The sequence below is a fragment of the Saccopteryx bilineata genome, chromosome 11 (assembly GCF_036850765.1).
Source record: "Saccopteryx bilineata isolate mSacBil1 chromosome 11, mSacBil1_pri_phased_curated, whole genome shotgun sequence".
Taxonomy (NCBI): Eukaryota; Metazoa; Chordata; class Mammalia; order Chiroptera; family Emballonuridae; genus Saccopteryx; species Saccopteryx bilineata.
In genome coordinates, this window is record NC_089500.1 from 14,736,570 (window position 1) to 14,754,957 (window position 18,388).

The window sequence follows — 18,388 nt, forward strand, 5'->3', positions numbered from 1 at the left end:
GTATTTACCAAACTCACTGTATACTTCTGTGCCTCTAAACATTTACTGCTCTGCCTCTCTGAGTGGTTCAAGATGCACGTGCCTATTTATTCTGCAAAGCCCACGCCATCAGCTCGTGTGAAGTGTACATAAAACTCACCATCACTTCTCCCACCACTACCCAAACCCCACAAAGGACAAATCCTTCTCCCCATTTGGCAGCCACTTTCATTAAAGCATTTTCACTAATATTATTATTAATCTTCCTTCTCCTTTGTGAAACTTTCTAAGACTCCCAAATCTAGAGTCCAACTGTGCCCGTCGCATGTACTGCTGCTACTCCAGCACATAACACAGCACCCTGGAACTATTTATCTTTATAATTACCAAACCTATTAGGCTGTGTGCTTCTTCGAGATATCGTCTCGTTCATCACTGTCTGCCCAGGGCCTTGCTAGTACTTGATACACAGTAGGTGTTCAATATATATTATTAAATGAATAAACAAAAAATAATTGCTTTCTGTCAATCAGAAAAAAAAACTGGTACTAAGCATTCAGCTTAGACACCTGCTTCCTCAGCATTGAAGCAGGCTCCTTACTCTCCAGTGATTAAACAACAGGAATCAAGGGTGGATATGTAGCAATCTAGGGTGACTTCAGGAACTGGGGATGCTGTTTGGGGAGGAGGTGGTCTTCCAGCAAAGGGAAAAGACAGGCTCTTTAAACACCCAGCACACTGTCTTACCTTAACAACAGGATGCTTATTCACGTAGCCGGGACTGGTGCTAGTAGGCATGCTTTGCTAAAGCCCAAAGATAAGCCCTAATAAAAATGCTTTCTCACTTCCACTAAGTGACAGACACGTGTCCATTTTCACTTAGACATTTCCTTAGAGACTATCAGCAGGGAATCTAACAGCTACATTAAATTTAACATCAATTATCTGCATGAAAAAATTTAATATATACAATTTTTAACAAAAAGAACATAAGCCAGAATTAACATGGCATGATGTTAAAAAAATTACGGTATTCTGATATGCCTAATCTATATCACAAGAAAACGTGCGTCTGTCCACACATTTAATACAACATAGTTTTTTTTCTTATGTGTCTTCATGCTTTAACTTCTGGTAGTTAATAAGAAAGACTGCATATTGTAAATATGCAAAATACATAGGAATGCTCAAAGAGGATAATTAATTCAGCAAAATACTTGCCAAAATACTTGGGGATACAGAAGACATAAAGATGCAGTTTGTAACGACACTGCTCTAGGGAAGCTTATAGTCTGAATAAAGCTCTTCACTGCAAGGCAGACACAGAACTGAGCAAAAATAAGTAAGGACATCAATGAACTTGTCTTAAAAAGAAAAACATTATGCAACTGTGATCAACTGTTCTTTTTCTTACAAAAACAATTATCTTCAACAGATTTGAACATTATTTTTACTGACTACATGGAGGTTAAAAATTTTTTAATAAAACATAACCCAAGCTATAAACACTTTGAGGACCAAAATCACTTTATAAAAGAAAATAAACATAATGTCACCACGTTTTGAAATTTAAAAAATTCTTCATCTCATAACAATTTATATACTATCCACATATAAAATATTTATGCTTAAAGCTAATATACACAACATTATTTATAAAAGTTTGTACTGCTTTTGGCTTCTTTTTTTTGCTTTCTCAGAAACAAAACACATGCAATATGCAGACACCGGCCTTTGTGTTAAAAATAAAAATTACCAAAAAAATGCGGCATAAAAGGTTTATATTGACGGCAAAGTATTTTCTCTCTCAAGTTGGAAGCTTCCTTAAAAAGAAGAGGCCTCCTCACTCTCCTTTTTTTACTGTAAATGTTCATTTGAGTAATGGATATTAAACTAGACATTCAACAGATATTACCTCCTATCACTTTTTAAGGTTTTAGAAAACTTCTTTACTTTTTTTTTTATTACAGGCTGCCTAAATTATTTTAGAAAGTAAGCAGATATTAATTAATGATTGGATGTCTAACTGAGCAGGACTACTAACCATATTGACAATTTTTTAAAAACAATTTGTTACTGAAAATTATTTCTTTCGCACGCTCCCGAAGGCTTCGTTACCTGCAGATTGCTGGGAAGCATTCTTGAAGACCTTTCTTTTTCACTAGAGATCCTTCAAGACAGTACATAATGATGTCCATGACCTTTACAGAAAAGATATAAACCTAAAATTAATTTCAAACACTTGATTTTCCAAAATTGAAATGATTAACTTAAGCCTCACTTGCCCATTTACAAAACAGGACAATGAAATAAAGAAACGACTTATTTCCACTGAAGGCTATTCATATTTACATCCAGTGTAGTAGCTTTTATTCAAGCCACGGTATGTTTGGTTTTATTTATAATGAAAGATGTCAAAGAGAACATGACCTTTAAAACTCATTCTGACGTACACCAACTAATTCCAGGTGAATGATATAAATGGATAAATGGACATCGCAATCATTTTGATTTTTGAGGAAATTTAAATAAGGTCTCCAGAAACAGTACAGAAGTTAATTCATTTTAGTTATCTCTTTCTTTCTTTTAGGGACTTATATCACTACACTGGACAATTTCATTTAAACTTGTGACGTGTCATTTAAAACAGGATATTGTTACCTCCACGAGGAGATCCACAACGTCTGTGGGCATCTTTTCGATAAGAATTTCAATGACTCTCAGAATCTCCCCCTTAGCTCGGGCCAGGGTCGTAGTGTGCATATTCTGCTGCGATTGGGTGTTCGCGGCGAGAGCCGTGTGTCTGTGGACCTAAGGAGACATTCCATGCTGTTGACGTGGTGACACTTCGTAGAGTTCTATGTTTCTAGCCACTGGCTTATTTTTCACTTATTACAATAGAAAAGTAATAGAATCAACAAGAACAAACCTCCTGGGGAAAGTCAGGAAATACTTTTGCTTGCAAAAGAAGGTATTTAGTACCATAAAAACTCAGGTAAGTCTTCTCTAATTGAATTCTGTAAGTTCCTAAGTGCGTCAGACTTTAATACAATATTACCCTGACATTTCTTTACAAAAGACAGATAGAAGGTTTAGCGAGTATAAGGTATGACCTTTGCTCATACGTAGTAACATAAGCAATGTTTGTATATGGCACTACGTCTCAGGCACCATTCTAGGTGCTTTATAGTCAAGTTGAGAAATGCAAATAAACATTACAAAAATAATGAGCATTGTAAATAATGTAAGTTTCGCATGCTTTCCCCCACACAGACTGCACATCTCACAGGGCGAGAGGAGAAAGAGCGTGGGTGAGCCCGTGGGCCCTGGGCTGGCCGGGGGCTGGGCAGCGGGTGGCGGAGTGGGTACCAATAGCAGGAAGAAATACATCAGTGTTTCACTCAGAAGCTCAAAGTGAAGTGGAAAATTTGTTTTTAAAAGGTAATAAATGTGGGCTATTACATTAAAGTATTCTAAAAATTATCTTTCTAACTAAATGCTAGAGTAGAATAAATCCAAAACATGGCTATTCCAATAGTTTGTTTAAACATAATCATATATGTAAATGGTGCAAATTAAGTTAAAACACACTTAATAAAAATACTTGTTTACTTTCTTTAAAGTGGGAGTTTAATGCCAGGCATTTATAGGACCTGCATATGTGGTCTGAGCGAGGTCAGGCTGATGCAGCCTGTTCTATATGACTATCTGTGCATCTTCCACTGATGGGAAAAACTGGTAAAAAAATTCCTGGGCTAGTAAGTCTGTTCATTTACACGTACATACACTTTATGTAAATATATAATATCTATAACATACAAACACATATATACATATATTTTTTAAATAGATAATATCTATAATATATAAACACATATATACATATATATTTTTAAATACAATGAAACCGCTGTGCCCAATGAGGAAAACATATACGGTTAAGCCTACAAATTTATTTTAGCTATGAATTCAGAGTCCCACTGCCTCACACAAACCTATACAATCTGCTATTAGGGCCTTCGTTCCTCCTTTCTAGCTGCCTTCATGTCACAAACATTTGCTCCATGCCTATTAAGGATGGCTCCAGGCAGACACAGGACCAATAGGGTTCAGGTTACAGGGCTGACTCAGAGGTATTTCTGTAGTATTTTAAGAATTCATCACAGTTAACCGAAAACAACTTAGAGCCCATACCCTACGGACACCGAGTGTGCACGTGACCCATGCTGAAATGGTAGAAACCTTGAAACAAAGGTAGGAGCTATCAGCCCTTCCTGCCTCTCCCACTGCTGAGACCTGTAGGAAAGATCTTATAATTGGTTCATTGTTCTTTACTAGTTGTTCAGTTAGATGTGGGCAATTAGTTAGAATACTAAGAATGTGGGAATCAATTGGCACTCAAGTCTTTATTTGTGACATGTAATAGGAAAAACAATTAGCGAGTTTATGGCTTTTACATTTTTGTTTCCAGTTGGAAAGCCAGTGTTGAATAAGAAGTTTGGTTTTGACTATGGGTAGATATACTTGGAAGTGGTAGAAGATCTTTCCTACGCAGGATGGGGCAAAAGTCGGTTTACAGTTGTTCATATGGAAAATAATACAATAATCAATCAAAAATAATACAAGAATAAACTGTGTTTTGCATACTCAAGACTGTAAACCTACTTTTGCCCCACCCAGTAGTTTACTTTGAATAAGCCTGCTATATCAGACTGACAATTACTGTTAAATATCTGCAAGTGAATTAACTTCTAGAATGGAAACAAAAAGCACAAGGTAATAAATGCATGGTTGTGCAACTGCGCTTGCACACAGGTATTCAGGCATTATTTTAGTATGAAATCATTACTTGCATTGTTCTAGAACACACTGGAAGGATTATGCGTGGATACAGACCCTCAGCTCACTACATCAAATAATTCCCCTAATTGAGAAGACGGAGCCCTGTAGCTCTGCTCACCTCTCTGGCTATAGTCGTGATGAAGGCGGGTGGTCTGGCAGTGGCAATGAGCGAGAGGGCATGCCTCGCGGAGCGGGCGGAGTCAGCGGCGGGGCTCAGAGGCAGCCCCATTGTGATGCTAAGCAGGGATCAGAAAGAAGAAGAAGAAAAAAAGAAGCATTAGAAATATAGACTGAAAAGATTAGACACAGCTTATAATGTCAGTTCAAGGTCAATGGGAGCACTCAAACAGTTAGAATATAATGGACTTGCAACAATGAGCAGTGATTAGGAGTCAGGGTGTTCTGGCATCAAATACAAAATCGAATAATTAACCGTGAAGATTGAAAACAGTATGTGCATCTGTCCAGAGTGTTACAAACGCCTTGTTAACAAATTATCAAGAACTAGTACTGAATACTTATCACAAAGCTCAGAAGAAGGTGAGAATAAATATTTTGTGAGGAATTTTCCATTTTATTTCCAAAAAAAAGTTAAAGGTAATTTGTTTATAAGGCCACATTAAAAGGCTGTATATTTAAGGTCACATATCTGAAAGGGAGCAAAATTCACTTCCATCCATAAAATTATCTCAAGAACTGAGAATGACAAAATTATTTCTTAGCTTGTATACCATTTTTAGTTTAAAATATCCTTAATAATGCCAGTTTAATCCCACACTTAATATTTTAGAACCAATCCGCTAATCAGTATGCTCTGCAATAGCTATTTAATATTAATGAAAAAAATGATAGTAAGTGATACTTAGCCTGGAATTGTTCAGTATAGGCGCATGATAAAATAAATCTTTCTAAACTGTGAGAATGTCCCGATAGGGTAGTGATATTATTTACATTCCTTTGCCATCACTAATACAAATGATATTCTGTTTACAAGCTTCCTTCATACAGACTACTGTGAAAAAGCATTGACTTTTAATTAAAACACAGTATGTGATCTACACATCAACTGTATACAAGGTGTATTTTGTTGTTCAGTAAAAGATTCAATTATCGTTTCCCCCTCTGGCTAATTAATCTTTGTATTTAAATATCCATACAAAGTTATAAGATCTGTCCTGCTCTAATTAAATAGGTCTGTGTGCTTCAATATGTAAACAAGATTATGTTTACTAAAAATTCTCAGAAAGTTTATAGGTATTCCTATAATTGATCTAAGAACAGTTATTTTGAGTCTTAGTTGAAAATAAAGATGCATTCTCATCATTGTTAAAAGAAGGGAAACTGATTACAGGAAATTCTGCTTATCATCTTTGTGATTGTTATGCTGCTTAAATCTTTGAGAATGTAACTGTCAAAGCAGGGACTCAGAGGCGAGTGGATGGTGAGTGTTCCTTTGATGTTTACCACTAAAAAGAGAGGTGCGCTGGGAGGAAAAACACACACTGAGCTATAAACAGAAGGAATGCACTACGGGGCGGTGCCACCACCATGAAAGATGCCGGGGGTCCCAGTAGGGGTAGAAAGAGATGTTCCGGCTAGAAAGCAAGGCAGGGTTGCTTAGCCAGTTTCTTTCCTGGTTTCCACTTTAATATTGAGAATTCAGCAAAAGAAATGCTTACTATATGAGTAGTGTGGGGGCTAAACCACTTAATAATTATAAAGCTTAGATCATACTTTAAGTGTTAAGACAGTCAAATGCTCATTAAACCTTTTGAAAACTCTATGGTATTTCCTTTTCCCATCAACGCGAATGAATAGGCGTTGATGATACTGACAGGCTGAAACAAACACAATGGTATGCTGCTTGAATAATTCTGAACAAACCTAAATCAAATTTCATAAGATCAATAAAAATCACAGAATACTGGAGTTGGCTAAGTTCCCCTAGCAGCATCCCTGACAAGCAGTGAGCCGGGAACAGACGTGTCCATCTCCTGGGCAGCCTATCTCACACCCGGAGGGGTGAGACAGAGGAAAGAAACGACATGGAACCGAGGTCTAGGTTTGAAGTCTGGTGCTATTATTGTATCCTAAGTGAGTGATATCAGCATGTCATGAGTGGTATCAGGTCCAGAGAAGTTCTGTGAGGAGCCAAGGTAAATATCTTTGAAAATAGTTGGCTTTTATAGAAAACAGAGGAGAGAGGGGCTTGATATTACAGTTCACTGAATGAATGGATTGGTCACATGACTAAACTCAGTGGCTTTGGCTGGGTGACTAGATGGCATCTCTGAGAGAGGTTTCTAGTGGTGTGCGTCATACTTGGACTGCAGTTGTTTTATTCAGTATCAGAGTGGTTTGAATCACAGGGTTCAAGGTTATCAACTGGTGGGGATATAAAGTTGTCATGGAGAGCAACTGTATTAAATAACAGGATCGGGGTTCAAAAAGTCCTCAGAAAGATACTTCAGCTAAAAAAAGATGTCTTATATGTGGGAACAAATGACAAACTTTGCAGGTATGGGATAGGTGTTGCGGAGCTCTGACACAGACCTGCAGGTTGGGCGTGAGAGCTGGGTGTCTATGTCAGTGATGTGGCTGCCTACAGAGCTAGGAAGTAGCAGGGAAGCACAGTGACAGAGCAAGTGTGCCCCTGCTGCGTGCATGGCTCTGGGTGCCTGTCTCCTCACCCCTTGTGACGTGCTGCTCCCTTACATGGTAAGGCATGGGGTCTGGCTTCTGCAGGACAAGCAGTATAGCATGGGATCTCTTGGACAGGGAAACCAGAGTTCTACTATGTAAACAGGATCCTAGCAAACTCACCACCCATATCTAAATCATCTCTTCCATACCTTCTCTTCTTGTATGGAGGAGAAACATTCAGTGGAAAGCTGAGAAGCGGCTAAGGTGGAGGAGGGAAAGAATGAGAAATAATGAATATGCATGTGGGCGTGTGTGCATGCGTGCGCACACCTAACAGTGGGCATGGTCAGCTGACAGCCTCTCCTGGCCCATGCCACAGTGACAAGTGGCCATTCCCCCTTCCTTTATGCTGTGCCCTGAGGCTGCCCTGTGCTGCATAAGCATAATGCCTGTAAAATGAGACTATTGAAATACCTGCTTCACAAGGCTGATGAGAAGATTTAATGAGATAGTAGATCCAAAAACATCTAGCCTTCCTCCAACCTACATTGTATGTACAACAGATGCTTCTTCCGACCAAGGCGCCTCTCGCAAAGGGAAAAGAGAATGAGATCAACTAACAGCAGCTCATGGGCTTCATGTTAAAGGCTCAGTCGCACATCCCGGCTTCCTCTATCTCAGCAAATGATCTCATGAATTTGGGGGAAATGGCAAACTTCTTCTAGGAAGAAAAGTGGTCAAGTTTGGTGATGGGTAGAGGGGTCTAGAAGAGAAGTTATAGAAAAATGGGACAGGAAGCTACCAAAGACATGTGATTGTAAGTACTGCCCATTGAGTTCAGTGGGAGCGGAACAGCCAGTATATTGTGGAGGCATTGATGTGTGTACTTGAGTGATTTCCACTACCAGCGTCTGGCTGTCTGGGTGCAGAACTCCACAAAGTGGACGCAGGACCACACGGAGTGGACACATCCATTGTTCTGAGGCCAGGGCTCTGCAGCATCCACAGTGCACAGCGGGAGGGCTGTGTGACAACAGGCACAGGGGCAGAAGACAACCCTTGTCCCTCCTCTGGGGTCTATTCAATGGACACTGCCAGGGCAAACTTCCAAAGGCACCAGCTTTACTTCATGGTTAAGCTGCTTAAAGAATGCCAGTCGCTCCTCCACGTGTGACTCTAGGCCTCCATAACCTAGTGGCACTACTTTATAACTGTCTTTTCAACGCCAATGCTCCTGAGGTGGACTGATTTCAAAATCGGTCCCCAAAATTCTGTTTCTATTCCTACTGCAGCACTTTGCCATTGCTCCTCTCTTCCTCCTTTTCCTGGTTTTGTTCAATTCTTGTGGAAGCCCACATGGTTTTCTGCAATTGCTATAGCACTCAATTACCTTGTATTGACACAGAAACAACCACCAACAGCTCCCGTGGATTCTGAGCCCTCAGCCCTGACCCCATCCTGCCAGGGAGTATGACTTAACTGTGTTTTGTGAACTCTGCAGACTGAGACCATGCCTTCTAATCCTGTCTCCCCCCAAAGTGCCTAGCACGGCCCTTGGACAAAGCGATAGCTCAATAAGTATGCACTAAATGGAGTTCCTGGCAAATTCAGCAGCAAGGAAAAAAAAATCACTTAAGCCCGTTATCTGACTGAATTGACCAGGCAATGAAGTCAAAGTAATTGATCTGGTAGTCCCAACAGACAGTCTAATTCTGCATGTAGCTATCTTTAAAGTCAGCAGTGCACTGTGTGTGATATAGTTTAATCTATAGTTTTAGTGGGATTCTAACTAAATGAAGAAGGATCATATTATCAGAGGTTTGAAATTAAAGGGGTGTCTGCCTTATTTGGGAACTAGTATGTACACACAGAACTCACTCTTCCCATCTGATTCAGTGTATCTGGCTGTTATGCAGGTCATTTGTTATATACGTTTATAGGCCGGGCCTTTGGTTGCAGTATTTATTCTAAAAGAATATGATGCAACACACTGTTTTACTCAGCATTTCGGTATACACATTCAATATGAAATACTAGAAATGATAGATATTAGAAATAAAAACATGAATAGAAAAATAGTCCACTCAGGCTGAGCTCATTTCTTACATGACTACTCATTAATCCTTACTCCATTGTGGTAAAAGCACTTTAAAAGTTACATGTAAGGTCCTGGCCAGTTGGCTCAGTGGTAGAGCGTCAGCCTGGCGTGCAGAAGTCCCGGGTTCGATTCCCAGCCAGGGCACACAGGAGAAGCGCCCATCTGCTTCTCCACCCCTCCCCCTCTCCTTCCTCTCTGTCTCTCTCTTCCCCTCCCGCAGCCAAGGCTCCATTGGAGCAAAGATGGCCCGGGCGCTGGGGATGGCTCCTTGGCCTCTGCCCCCAGACGCTGGAGTGGCTCTGGTCGCGACAGAGCGACGCCGCAGAGGGGCAGAGCATCGCCCCCTGGTGGGAAAGAGTATCACCCCTGGTGGGCGTGCCGGGTGGATCCCGGTCGGGCGCATGCGGGAGTCTGACTGTCTCTCCCCGTTTCCAGCTTCAGAAAAATACAAAAAAAAAAAAAAAAGTTACATGTAAGACCACTTCAGTTAAATGTCTCCATCTACAATTGTCAGACTTCCCCATCTGTCAAATTAAGAAATACTGTAAGGGAATATTCAAAAGGGGAAAAACTTAAACTCTGATTGAATAGCATACAAATCATGGTCAACAGTGTTATGGACTAAATCCTATGTCTTCCTTAAATTTCATATTGTGAAATCCTAACCCCCATTGTGATGGTATTTATGGATCTTTTGGTGGTAACCGGGGGTAAATGAGGCCAGGAGGTTGGGACCCTGTTGAGGGGATTAGTGCCCTTATAAGAAACACCAGAGAGCTTGCTGGGTCTCTTTCTCCCCAGTCATGAGCTCAGAGGAGAAGTCATGTGAGGACAGAGCAATATGGCAGTCACCAAGAAGCCAAGAGAAGAGGCGTTGAAATGAAACCTGCCTTGTCAACATCTTGATCTTAGACTGCCAAACCTCCGGAATCATGAGAAGTATATTTCTTTTGTTTAAATCACTAAGTCTATACAATGTTGTTATGGCAGGCTGAGCTAACTAGGACAAACAGTAATCGGCATTAAAAACACTCCTCATTGAAAGCCAACCCTGAAATTATGTTTTGTGTGTGCATAGTATGAAAAATGCATACTTAATTACATAACATCTGGGGATTTCAACTACCCCCTCCTATAAGATAACCGTTGTCTTAACAATTGCTTTTAATGTAATAAGGAACCTTCAATTCCTCTGTCATATAGGACCTTCCTTAATTTGATAACTCATAGGCGACATTAATTTTCCAAACTCAAAGATGGCAATTCCTCCAACGAGTGCTTATCTTCCAGACCTGTGTCCTGTATGCTGTATACATCCTCAATGAATAAACCCATGCCAACATGATTCAGTTCAATGGTTTCCTCGGATTATACATTTCCTATTAAAAATAAATGTCATGTGAATAGGAAAAATAGTTTAAGCACAGAATTTTAAAGCACCTCAGTGTTTATAAGACGCGTTCTATCCTCTACTCCCAGGTGGCATTTGGTAGAGTTCAAACGCTAGCTCTCTTTTTCCTCTAACTCTGTGTAGTTCAAAGAGAATCTTTCTCATATATGGTGTTTATCTGTGTTATCAAAGCAAGTAGCTTCCAGAGAGTATATGTCTCTCTTAATGTTTGGCAAGTGGAATATTCCAGAAAAGCAGTGGCCTTGTGTAACTTTTCCAGATCCCTCCGTCACAGCAGTGTGACATGTGGGACCGCCACCTCCAGCAGCGAGGGCCAGCGCTGCTCTGTCACTCACTCTCCGGGGAAGGGTCCTGCAGCCTGAACAGGAAAATGGAATCAAAACACCAGACCACAACACACACTGATCAAGTCCGGGGTTCCAGCAGCACAGGGCTGTCTCCGTTCCTTTATAAAGTAGGATTGTCGATTGTTGCTAACATTTTATCAGTCTATATACATATCTGTACCGATCTACTAACAAATTTATGGATTTTAAAAAACATAATGCTACATTTTTCTATTTCCCTCTCAATTAGCTGGGGGTGACTCACCCTGTGAGTTCAATGATGAGCACCCTCTAGTTTGAATTGAACAATTCATGAAAGAGCTGCCTATGATCGTTCATTAAAAAGATCCCTCATCTCTGATTCTGCCAGTGGATCACCTGTCACAGACAGAGTGGCACAATTCTACGGTATGGGCGCAGGAACCTGGGAGTCAGGTGACCCAGGTGATAGTCACAACTCCTACAGTATCACTGTGACCTCAGACATGTTTCATCTCTCTAAGCCCTTTTTTTACATAACAGAAGATTGAGGGCATTGGATAAGATGTTGCTGAAAAAATATTTTTACCTGTAAAATTCTATGCATTATTAGAAGTTTATTGTGTGTGAATCACTGGACAGTTATGAATAAGTAGGAATAAACACATGAAACATAACCAAAGCAGCCAGGAAGCTTCCCTGGTCTTTAAACAGGCTTTTAATTTCTAGAAGGCACAACACTCTCAGTGAAAATAACTTCATTAAATATATTTTTAAAATCTGAAAGTACACTGAAAATTCTGAGTTGGTCACTTCTATATCCTTTCATTAGGTTGTTTTAAATTTAGTTACCCATTTGCTCTGTAATTCTGTGGGTTTTTGCTTTCGAAATCAAGGTGGCACAGTGTTAGGGGCATGGCTTTTGGAGTCTGTGAGACCTGGTTTTGAACCCCATCATTTTTAACAATCACACTGTGACTGTGGACGGGAGACAAGATTCATATTTTTCTCATCTGCAAAATGGGAATGATGATGCTTATTTCTCGAGCTTCCCTATACTGAGATGGGAATACATGGTGAGTGTAGCACAAAAACTCATAGGGAGCTAGCACTCAGTATGAGGACTGCATCCCAATAGCCTTCTTTCCCTGCATCAGTGAGGTATGTGGCAGGTGCTAAAAGCAAGGGAAAAAATTCTCCACTACTCTTTTCATAAAGTCAAAGGTAAAACCAATGTTCTCTCTGACCCTTATTCTATTCCCCAGAGAGAACTAGAAAGGAAATTATACTAAAGTTTAGATGGGAGCATTGGACAGTTTAAGTTCTGCAAGGAATTAATAAAATTCGTTAAAAGCAACATTTACTTTCACTATGCAGTATCTTTGGTGCACACCTGTGCGTCCCTTTGCCATCCTTTTACTTGTCCTTCCCACCCTCTCCTCATAATCATCCCAATGAAAGAGTCACATGAATCTCTTCCCTGCCTACTTTCTGATTATCCAGTTCTCCATCCCCTCATGCTCTGCTCATCCAGACCTGGACTCTCCTTCTACGTGTCATGCTGTCTCCAGGCTGGTCTTACCTTTCCTGTAAAATGGCAAGGGCCTTGGGGGACAGGAGCTTGCTTTTCTGCAACTTTTTAACTATACAATATCTAATACTGTCCCCTCTACATATTAGCTACTCAAGAAATGCTTGCTTAGTTAACTGACATAGTTTAAAATATGGCAAAATATTTGAAAACATTAGAAAATAACTGGTGAGATTTTTACTTCAAAGGTGTAAAAGTCTAAGTCATATTTTTAAAAGAAAGGCATTACTAATTCTGGAAAATAATGTATTTCCATGTGTATAAGACACACCTTTTCCCAAAAAATTTGGGGTCTAAAAACTTGGTGTGTCTTATACAGTGGTTGTAGATTTTTTTACTTGCATTTCTTGCTTTTTTGCACGAATGACGAGTTGTATGAATTTTATGATGAATAAAACTTGAGTTCAGGAAGACAAGATGGCGATGGAGTAGGCAGTAATACCAAATTCCACCTCCCAGAACCAAAGTGGATTACAAACTAATTTTTTTTTTTTTGGTATTTTTCCGAAGCTAGAAACAAGGAGAGACAGTCAGACAGACTCCCGCATGCGCCCAACCGGGATCCACCTGGCACGCCCACCAGGGGGCGACACTCTGCCCACCAGGGGGGCGATGCTCTGCCCCTCCAGGGCGTCGCTCTGCCGTGACCAGAGCCACTCTAGCGCTTGGGGCAGAGGCCAAGGAGCCATCCCCAGCGCCCGGGCCATCTTTGCTCCAATGGAGCCTTGGATGCGGGAGGGGAAGAGAGAGACAGAGAAGAAGGAGAGGGGGAGTGGTGGAGAAGCAGATGGGTGCTTCTCCTGTGTGCCCTGGCCAGGAATTGAACCCGGGACCCCTTGCATGCCAGGCTGACGCTCTACCACTGAGCCAACCAGCCAGGGCGATTACAAACTAATTTTAAGAACCATCATCTGGAAAAACCAACTTTGGACTAAACTAAGAGGACTCTTCAACCAAGGAACACTGAAGAAGCCGCACCGAGACTCGTAGGAAAAGCGGAAACGCAGAGAGGGCTGCCCAGCTCCCTGGAGCGAACGGCAGCTGGGAGAGATTCGCGTGGTGGGAAGTGAGTTTAGCAGAGAGGGGAGGGTCCTGAGTCCCAGGAACAAAGCCCCAGCCTGCAGCCCCAGAGCCTAGAAGAGGCGTATGGACAGTATGTAGCTGGAAACAAGTCAGGATACTGTTTGTGAGAAAGAGTCTGATTTCTCAGACCCAGGATCCTTCTTAAAGGGACCGTGCAGAACACCTCTCTCACAACCACTCACCCGGGGCTCAGGGGGACGGGAAGAGAGGAGAGGACCGGAGTAGCAGGAAGAGAGTGTAATCTAGGAGGCACAGGGAGAAACATTTTGGGAGACAGCCACCCTACCTCTGGGGCGAGTCACTCCCCAAATCTGAAGTGAATATTTCCTCTGGAAACAGCAATACCAGCAAAGGGAAGAGGGACACCAGCCAAACAAGCTCTCCCGCAGCACTCAGAGCAGAGTCGCTTAGAAGGAGGGAGCTTTCGGGACAACAGTAGTGAGTGTTAGGGTCTGAGCTGCAGCACCTGCACCCACAAGGCTGAGGGCTCACTGGAGGGCAGGAGGCGGGGGGACGCGGAAGCGCAGTTCTGTTGGCAGGGGCGGAAGCCTGCTGGCCACCACTGGGCTCAGGTGTGAGCTCAGTCTTGCCGGGCTGGGGCAGAAGGGACGTGGGAAAGTGGTCAAGCCCAGCTGTGGGCCGCCTGCAATCCAGCCTGCGGGGGAAGGGCAGGAGCCTGGAAGGGGTGAATCTGGCCCTTGAGCAAGGGCGCAGGAGCACAGCCTTGTCCCACCTGCGGAACCGAGGCTTGTGGCCTGACTTGGGAGCCGGCTCCTCCCGCAGCGGTGAAGCCAAAAGCCCAGAACAGGCGGAGTCCTGATACTGAGTGTGGGCATGCAGTCCCGCCCGGCCTGTGGAGCCAAGGCTTGCAGCCGTCCCACGAGTGGGCTCCTCCTGCAGGGGCAGGGCAAAAGCCCGGAATCAGGTGGAGACCTGCAGCTGAGCAAAGGTGCTCACCACTGCCCTCAGGGCTGAGCATAATGCCACCCGCAGGGGCGAGGTAAACGTCAAGGCCACCGAGGCTTGTATACCCGAGCATGTGATCACAGCCACTCCCGTGAAGGAGAGGTGGAAACCACAGCAACAGCCCCAGTGGGCAGACAACGGCAATGCCCATACTCAAATAACCTAGGCAGCAACAGCAGAGGGAGTGGCGGGCCTGCAGACAGACCACATCTAGGGAACACAGAGGCCACACCCAGTGGACTCCAGTGGCCAAAACCTTCTCTTACACAGACAAAATCAGAAGACAGAGAAATGCAACACAAATGAATCAAGAGAAATCCCCAGAAAAGGACCTGAATGAGTCAGATATAACCAAATCACCAGATACAGAGTCTAAAATAACGATTGTTAGGATGCTCAAAAATATTAGAACAATAATAGATGGTCATTACAAACATCTAAATAAAGAGATAGCAAATATAAAAAAGGACATTGAAATAATAAAAAAGAATCAGACAGAAATGACAAATACAATATCAGAAATGAAGAACACAATGGAAGGAATTAAAAGCAGGATGGAAGAAGCTGAGAATCGAATTAGCAAGTTAGAGGACAAGATAAATAAAGGGATGGAAGCAGAGCAGAAAAAATAAAAGAGATTCAAAAAGTCTGAGGAAACTCTAAGAGAGCTCTGTGACAACATGAAGAGAAATAACATCTGCATCATAGGGGTTCCTGAAGACGAAGAGAAAGAACAAGGGATAGAGACTTTGTTCAAACATATCATAGCTGAAAATTTCCCTCAATTAAAGCAGGAAAACATCTCACAAGTTCAAGAAGCACAGAGAACTCCATTAAAGAAAACCCAAAAAAATCAACACTAAGGCACATCATAATTAAAATACCAAAGCTAAGTGATAAAGAGAAAATATTAAAAAGTGTTAGAGAAAAAAGACTATCACCTACAAAGGAGCCCCCATAAGGATGATTTCCGACATCTCAACAGAAACACTTGAGGCCAGAAGGGAATGGCAAGAAATATTCAAAGTAATGCAAAAGAAGAGCCTACAACCGAGACTACTTTATCCAGCAAGGCTATCATTTAAAATTGAAGGAGAAATAAAAGTTTTCCAGACAAAAAAAAACTTAAGGAATTCACTACAACCAAACCAAGGCTGCAAGAAATGCTAAGGGGCCTGTTGTAAACAGATCAAAGAAGAAAAAGATATAGCAAAGAGGAATACAGTTTTAAAGAATAAAATGGCAATAAGCAATTACATGTCAATAATAACCTTGCGCCTGACCAGGCGGTGGCGCAGTGGATAGATCGTCGGACTGAGATGCGAAAGGACCCAGGTTTGAGACCCCGAGGTTGCCAGCTTGAGCATGGGCTCATCTGGTTTGAGCAAAAAGCTCACCAGCTTGGACCCAAGGTCACTGGTTCGAGCGGGGGGTTACTCAGTCTGCTGAAGGCCCGTGGTCATGGCACATATGAGAAAACAATCAATGAACAGCTATGGTGTCACAACGAAAAACTGATGATTGATGCTTCTCATCTCTCTCCATTCCTGTCTGTCTGTCCCTGTCTATCCCTCTATCTGACTCTCTCTCTGTCCCTATAAAAAAATTAAAAAACAAACAAACAAATAATAACCTTGAACGTAAATGGACTAAATGATCCGATCAAAAGACATAGGATAGCTGCGTGGATAAGAAAACAGGACCCATACATATGCTGTCTACAAGAGACACACCTTAAAACAAAAAATGCACATAGATTGAAGATAAAAGGATGGAAAAAATATATATCACGCAAATGGAAATAAACAAAAAGCTGGGGTAGCAATACTTATATCAGACTTTAAAACAAAGACTATAGTAAGAGATAAAGAAGGTCACTACATAATGATAAAGGGAGCAATCCAACAGGAAGATATAACCGTTATAAATATCTACACACCTAATATAGGAGCACCTAAATATATAAAGCAGACTTTGATGGATTTAAAGGGCAAGATCAACAGCAATACTATAATAGTAGGGAATTTCAATACCCCACTAACATCACTAGATAGATCCTCAAGAAAGAAAATTAACAAAGAAACAGCGGACTTAAAGAACATACTAGATCAACTCGATTTAATAGATATCTTCAAAATCTTTCACCCTAAAGCAGCAGAATATACATTCTTTTCAAGTGCTCATGGTACATTCTCTAGGATAGACCACATGTTAGGACACAAAAGCAGTCTCAACAAATTTAAGAAGATTGAAATCATATCAAGCACTTTCTCTGACCACAATGGCATGAAACTAGAAATCAAGCACAAAAGAAAAACTGAAAAATACTCAAACACTTAGAAACTAAATAGCATGTTATTAAATAATGAATGGGTTAACAATGAGATCAAAGAAGAAATTTAAAAATTCCTAGAAACGAACGATAATGAGTATACATCAACTCAAAATTTATGGGACACAGCAAAAGCAGTCCTGAGAGGGAAGTTCATAGCATTACAGGCATACCTCAAGAAGCTAGAAAAAGCTCAAATAAACAATTTGACCCTTCATCTAAAAGAACTAGAAAAAAGAACAGCAAGTAAAACCAGAGGTAGTAGAAGAAAGGAAATAATCAAGATCAGAGCAGAAATAAGTGACATAGAGGCTAAAGAAACAATACCAGAGGATCAATGAAACCAGGAGCTGGTTCTTTGAAAAGGTAAACAAGATCGATGAACCTTTAACCAGACTCACCAAGAAAAAAAGAGAGAGGACTCAAATAAATAAAATTAGAAATGAGAGTGGAGAAATAACAAGTGACACACAGAAATACAAAATATTGTAAAAAAATACTATGAAGAACTGTATGCCAAAAAACTAGACAACCTAGATGAAATGAACAAATTCCTTGAAACATATAATCTTTCAAAAATTAATCTGGAAGAATCAGAAAACCTAAACAGACCAATTACAACAAATGAGATTGAAACAGCTATCAAAAAACTCCTAAAAAAGAAAAGTCCTGGGCCAGATGCCTTCACAAGTGAATTCTACCAAATATTCAAAGAAGAACTAACTCCTATCCTTCTCAAGCTATTTCAAAAAATTCAAGAGGAAGGAAGACTTCCAAGCTCCTTTTATGAGGCGAGTATAATTCTGATTCCAAAACTAAGCCAAGACAACACAAAGGAAGAAAATTATAGGGTAATATCCCTGATGAATTTAGATGCTAAAATCCTCAACAAAATATTAGCAAACCGGATCCAGCAATATATGAAAAAAATCATACACCAAGATCAAGTGGGATTTATTCTGGGGAGGCAAGGCTGGTACAGTATTCACAAATCTATCAATGTTATTCATCACATAAATGAAAGGAAGGAGAAAAAGCACATGATAATTTCAATAGATGCAGAAAAAGCATTTGATAAAATCCAGCACCCATTCATGATCAAAACTCTCAGCAAAGTGGGAAGGGAATACAGGGAACA

The 18,388-nt window shown here is 41.0% G+C and overlaps 1 protein-coding gene across 3 annotated transcripts in view; it reads right to left on the minus strand.

Annotated features, from left to right (window-relative positions):
- Nucleotides 1-18,388, minus strand: part of WDR7 (WD repeat domain 7) — a 313,941-nt gene that overhangs the window by 81,610 nt on the left and 213,943 nt on the right. For 2 of the 3 annotated variants that reach the window (XM_066246273.1, XM_066246274.1), the window contains 3 exons: nt 4,940-5,057; nt 2,641-2,790; nt 2,098-2,180 (listed from right to left, as the gene is read on the minus strand). The exons of the other annotated variant lie outside the window; for it this stretch is intronic. In XM_066246273.1, coding sequence (XP_066102370.1) covers nt 2,098-2,180; nt 2,641-2,790; nt 4,940-5,057 — 351 coding nt within the window. The remainder of the gene's footprint in view (nt 1-2,097; nt 2,181-2,640; nt 2,791-4,939; nt 5,058-18,388) is intronic. 3 annotated transcript variants of the gene reach the window in all.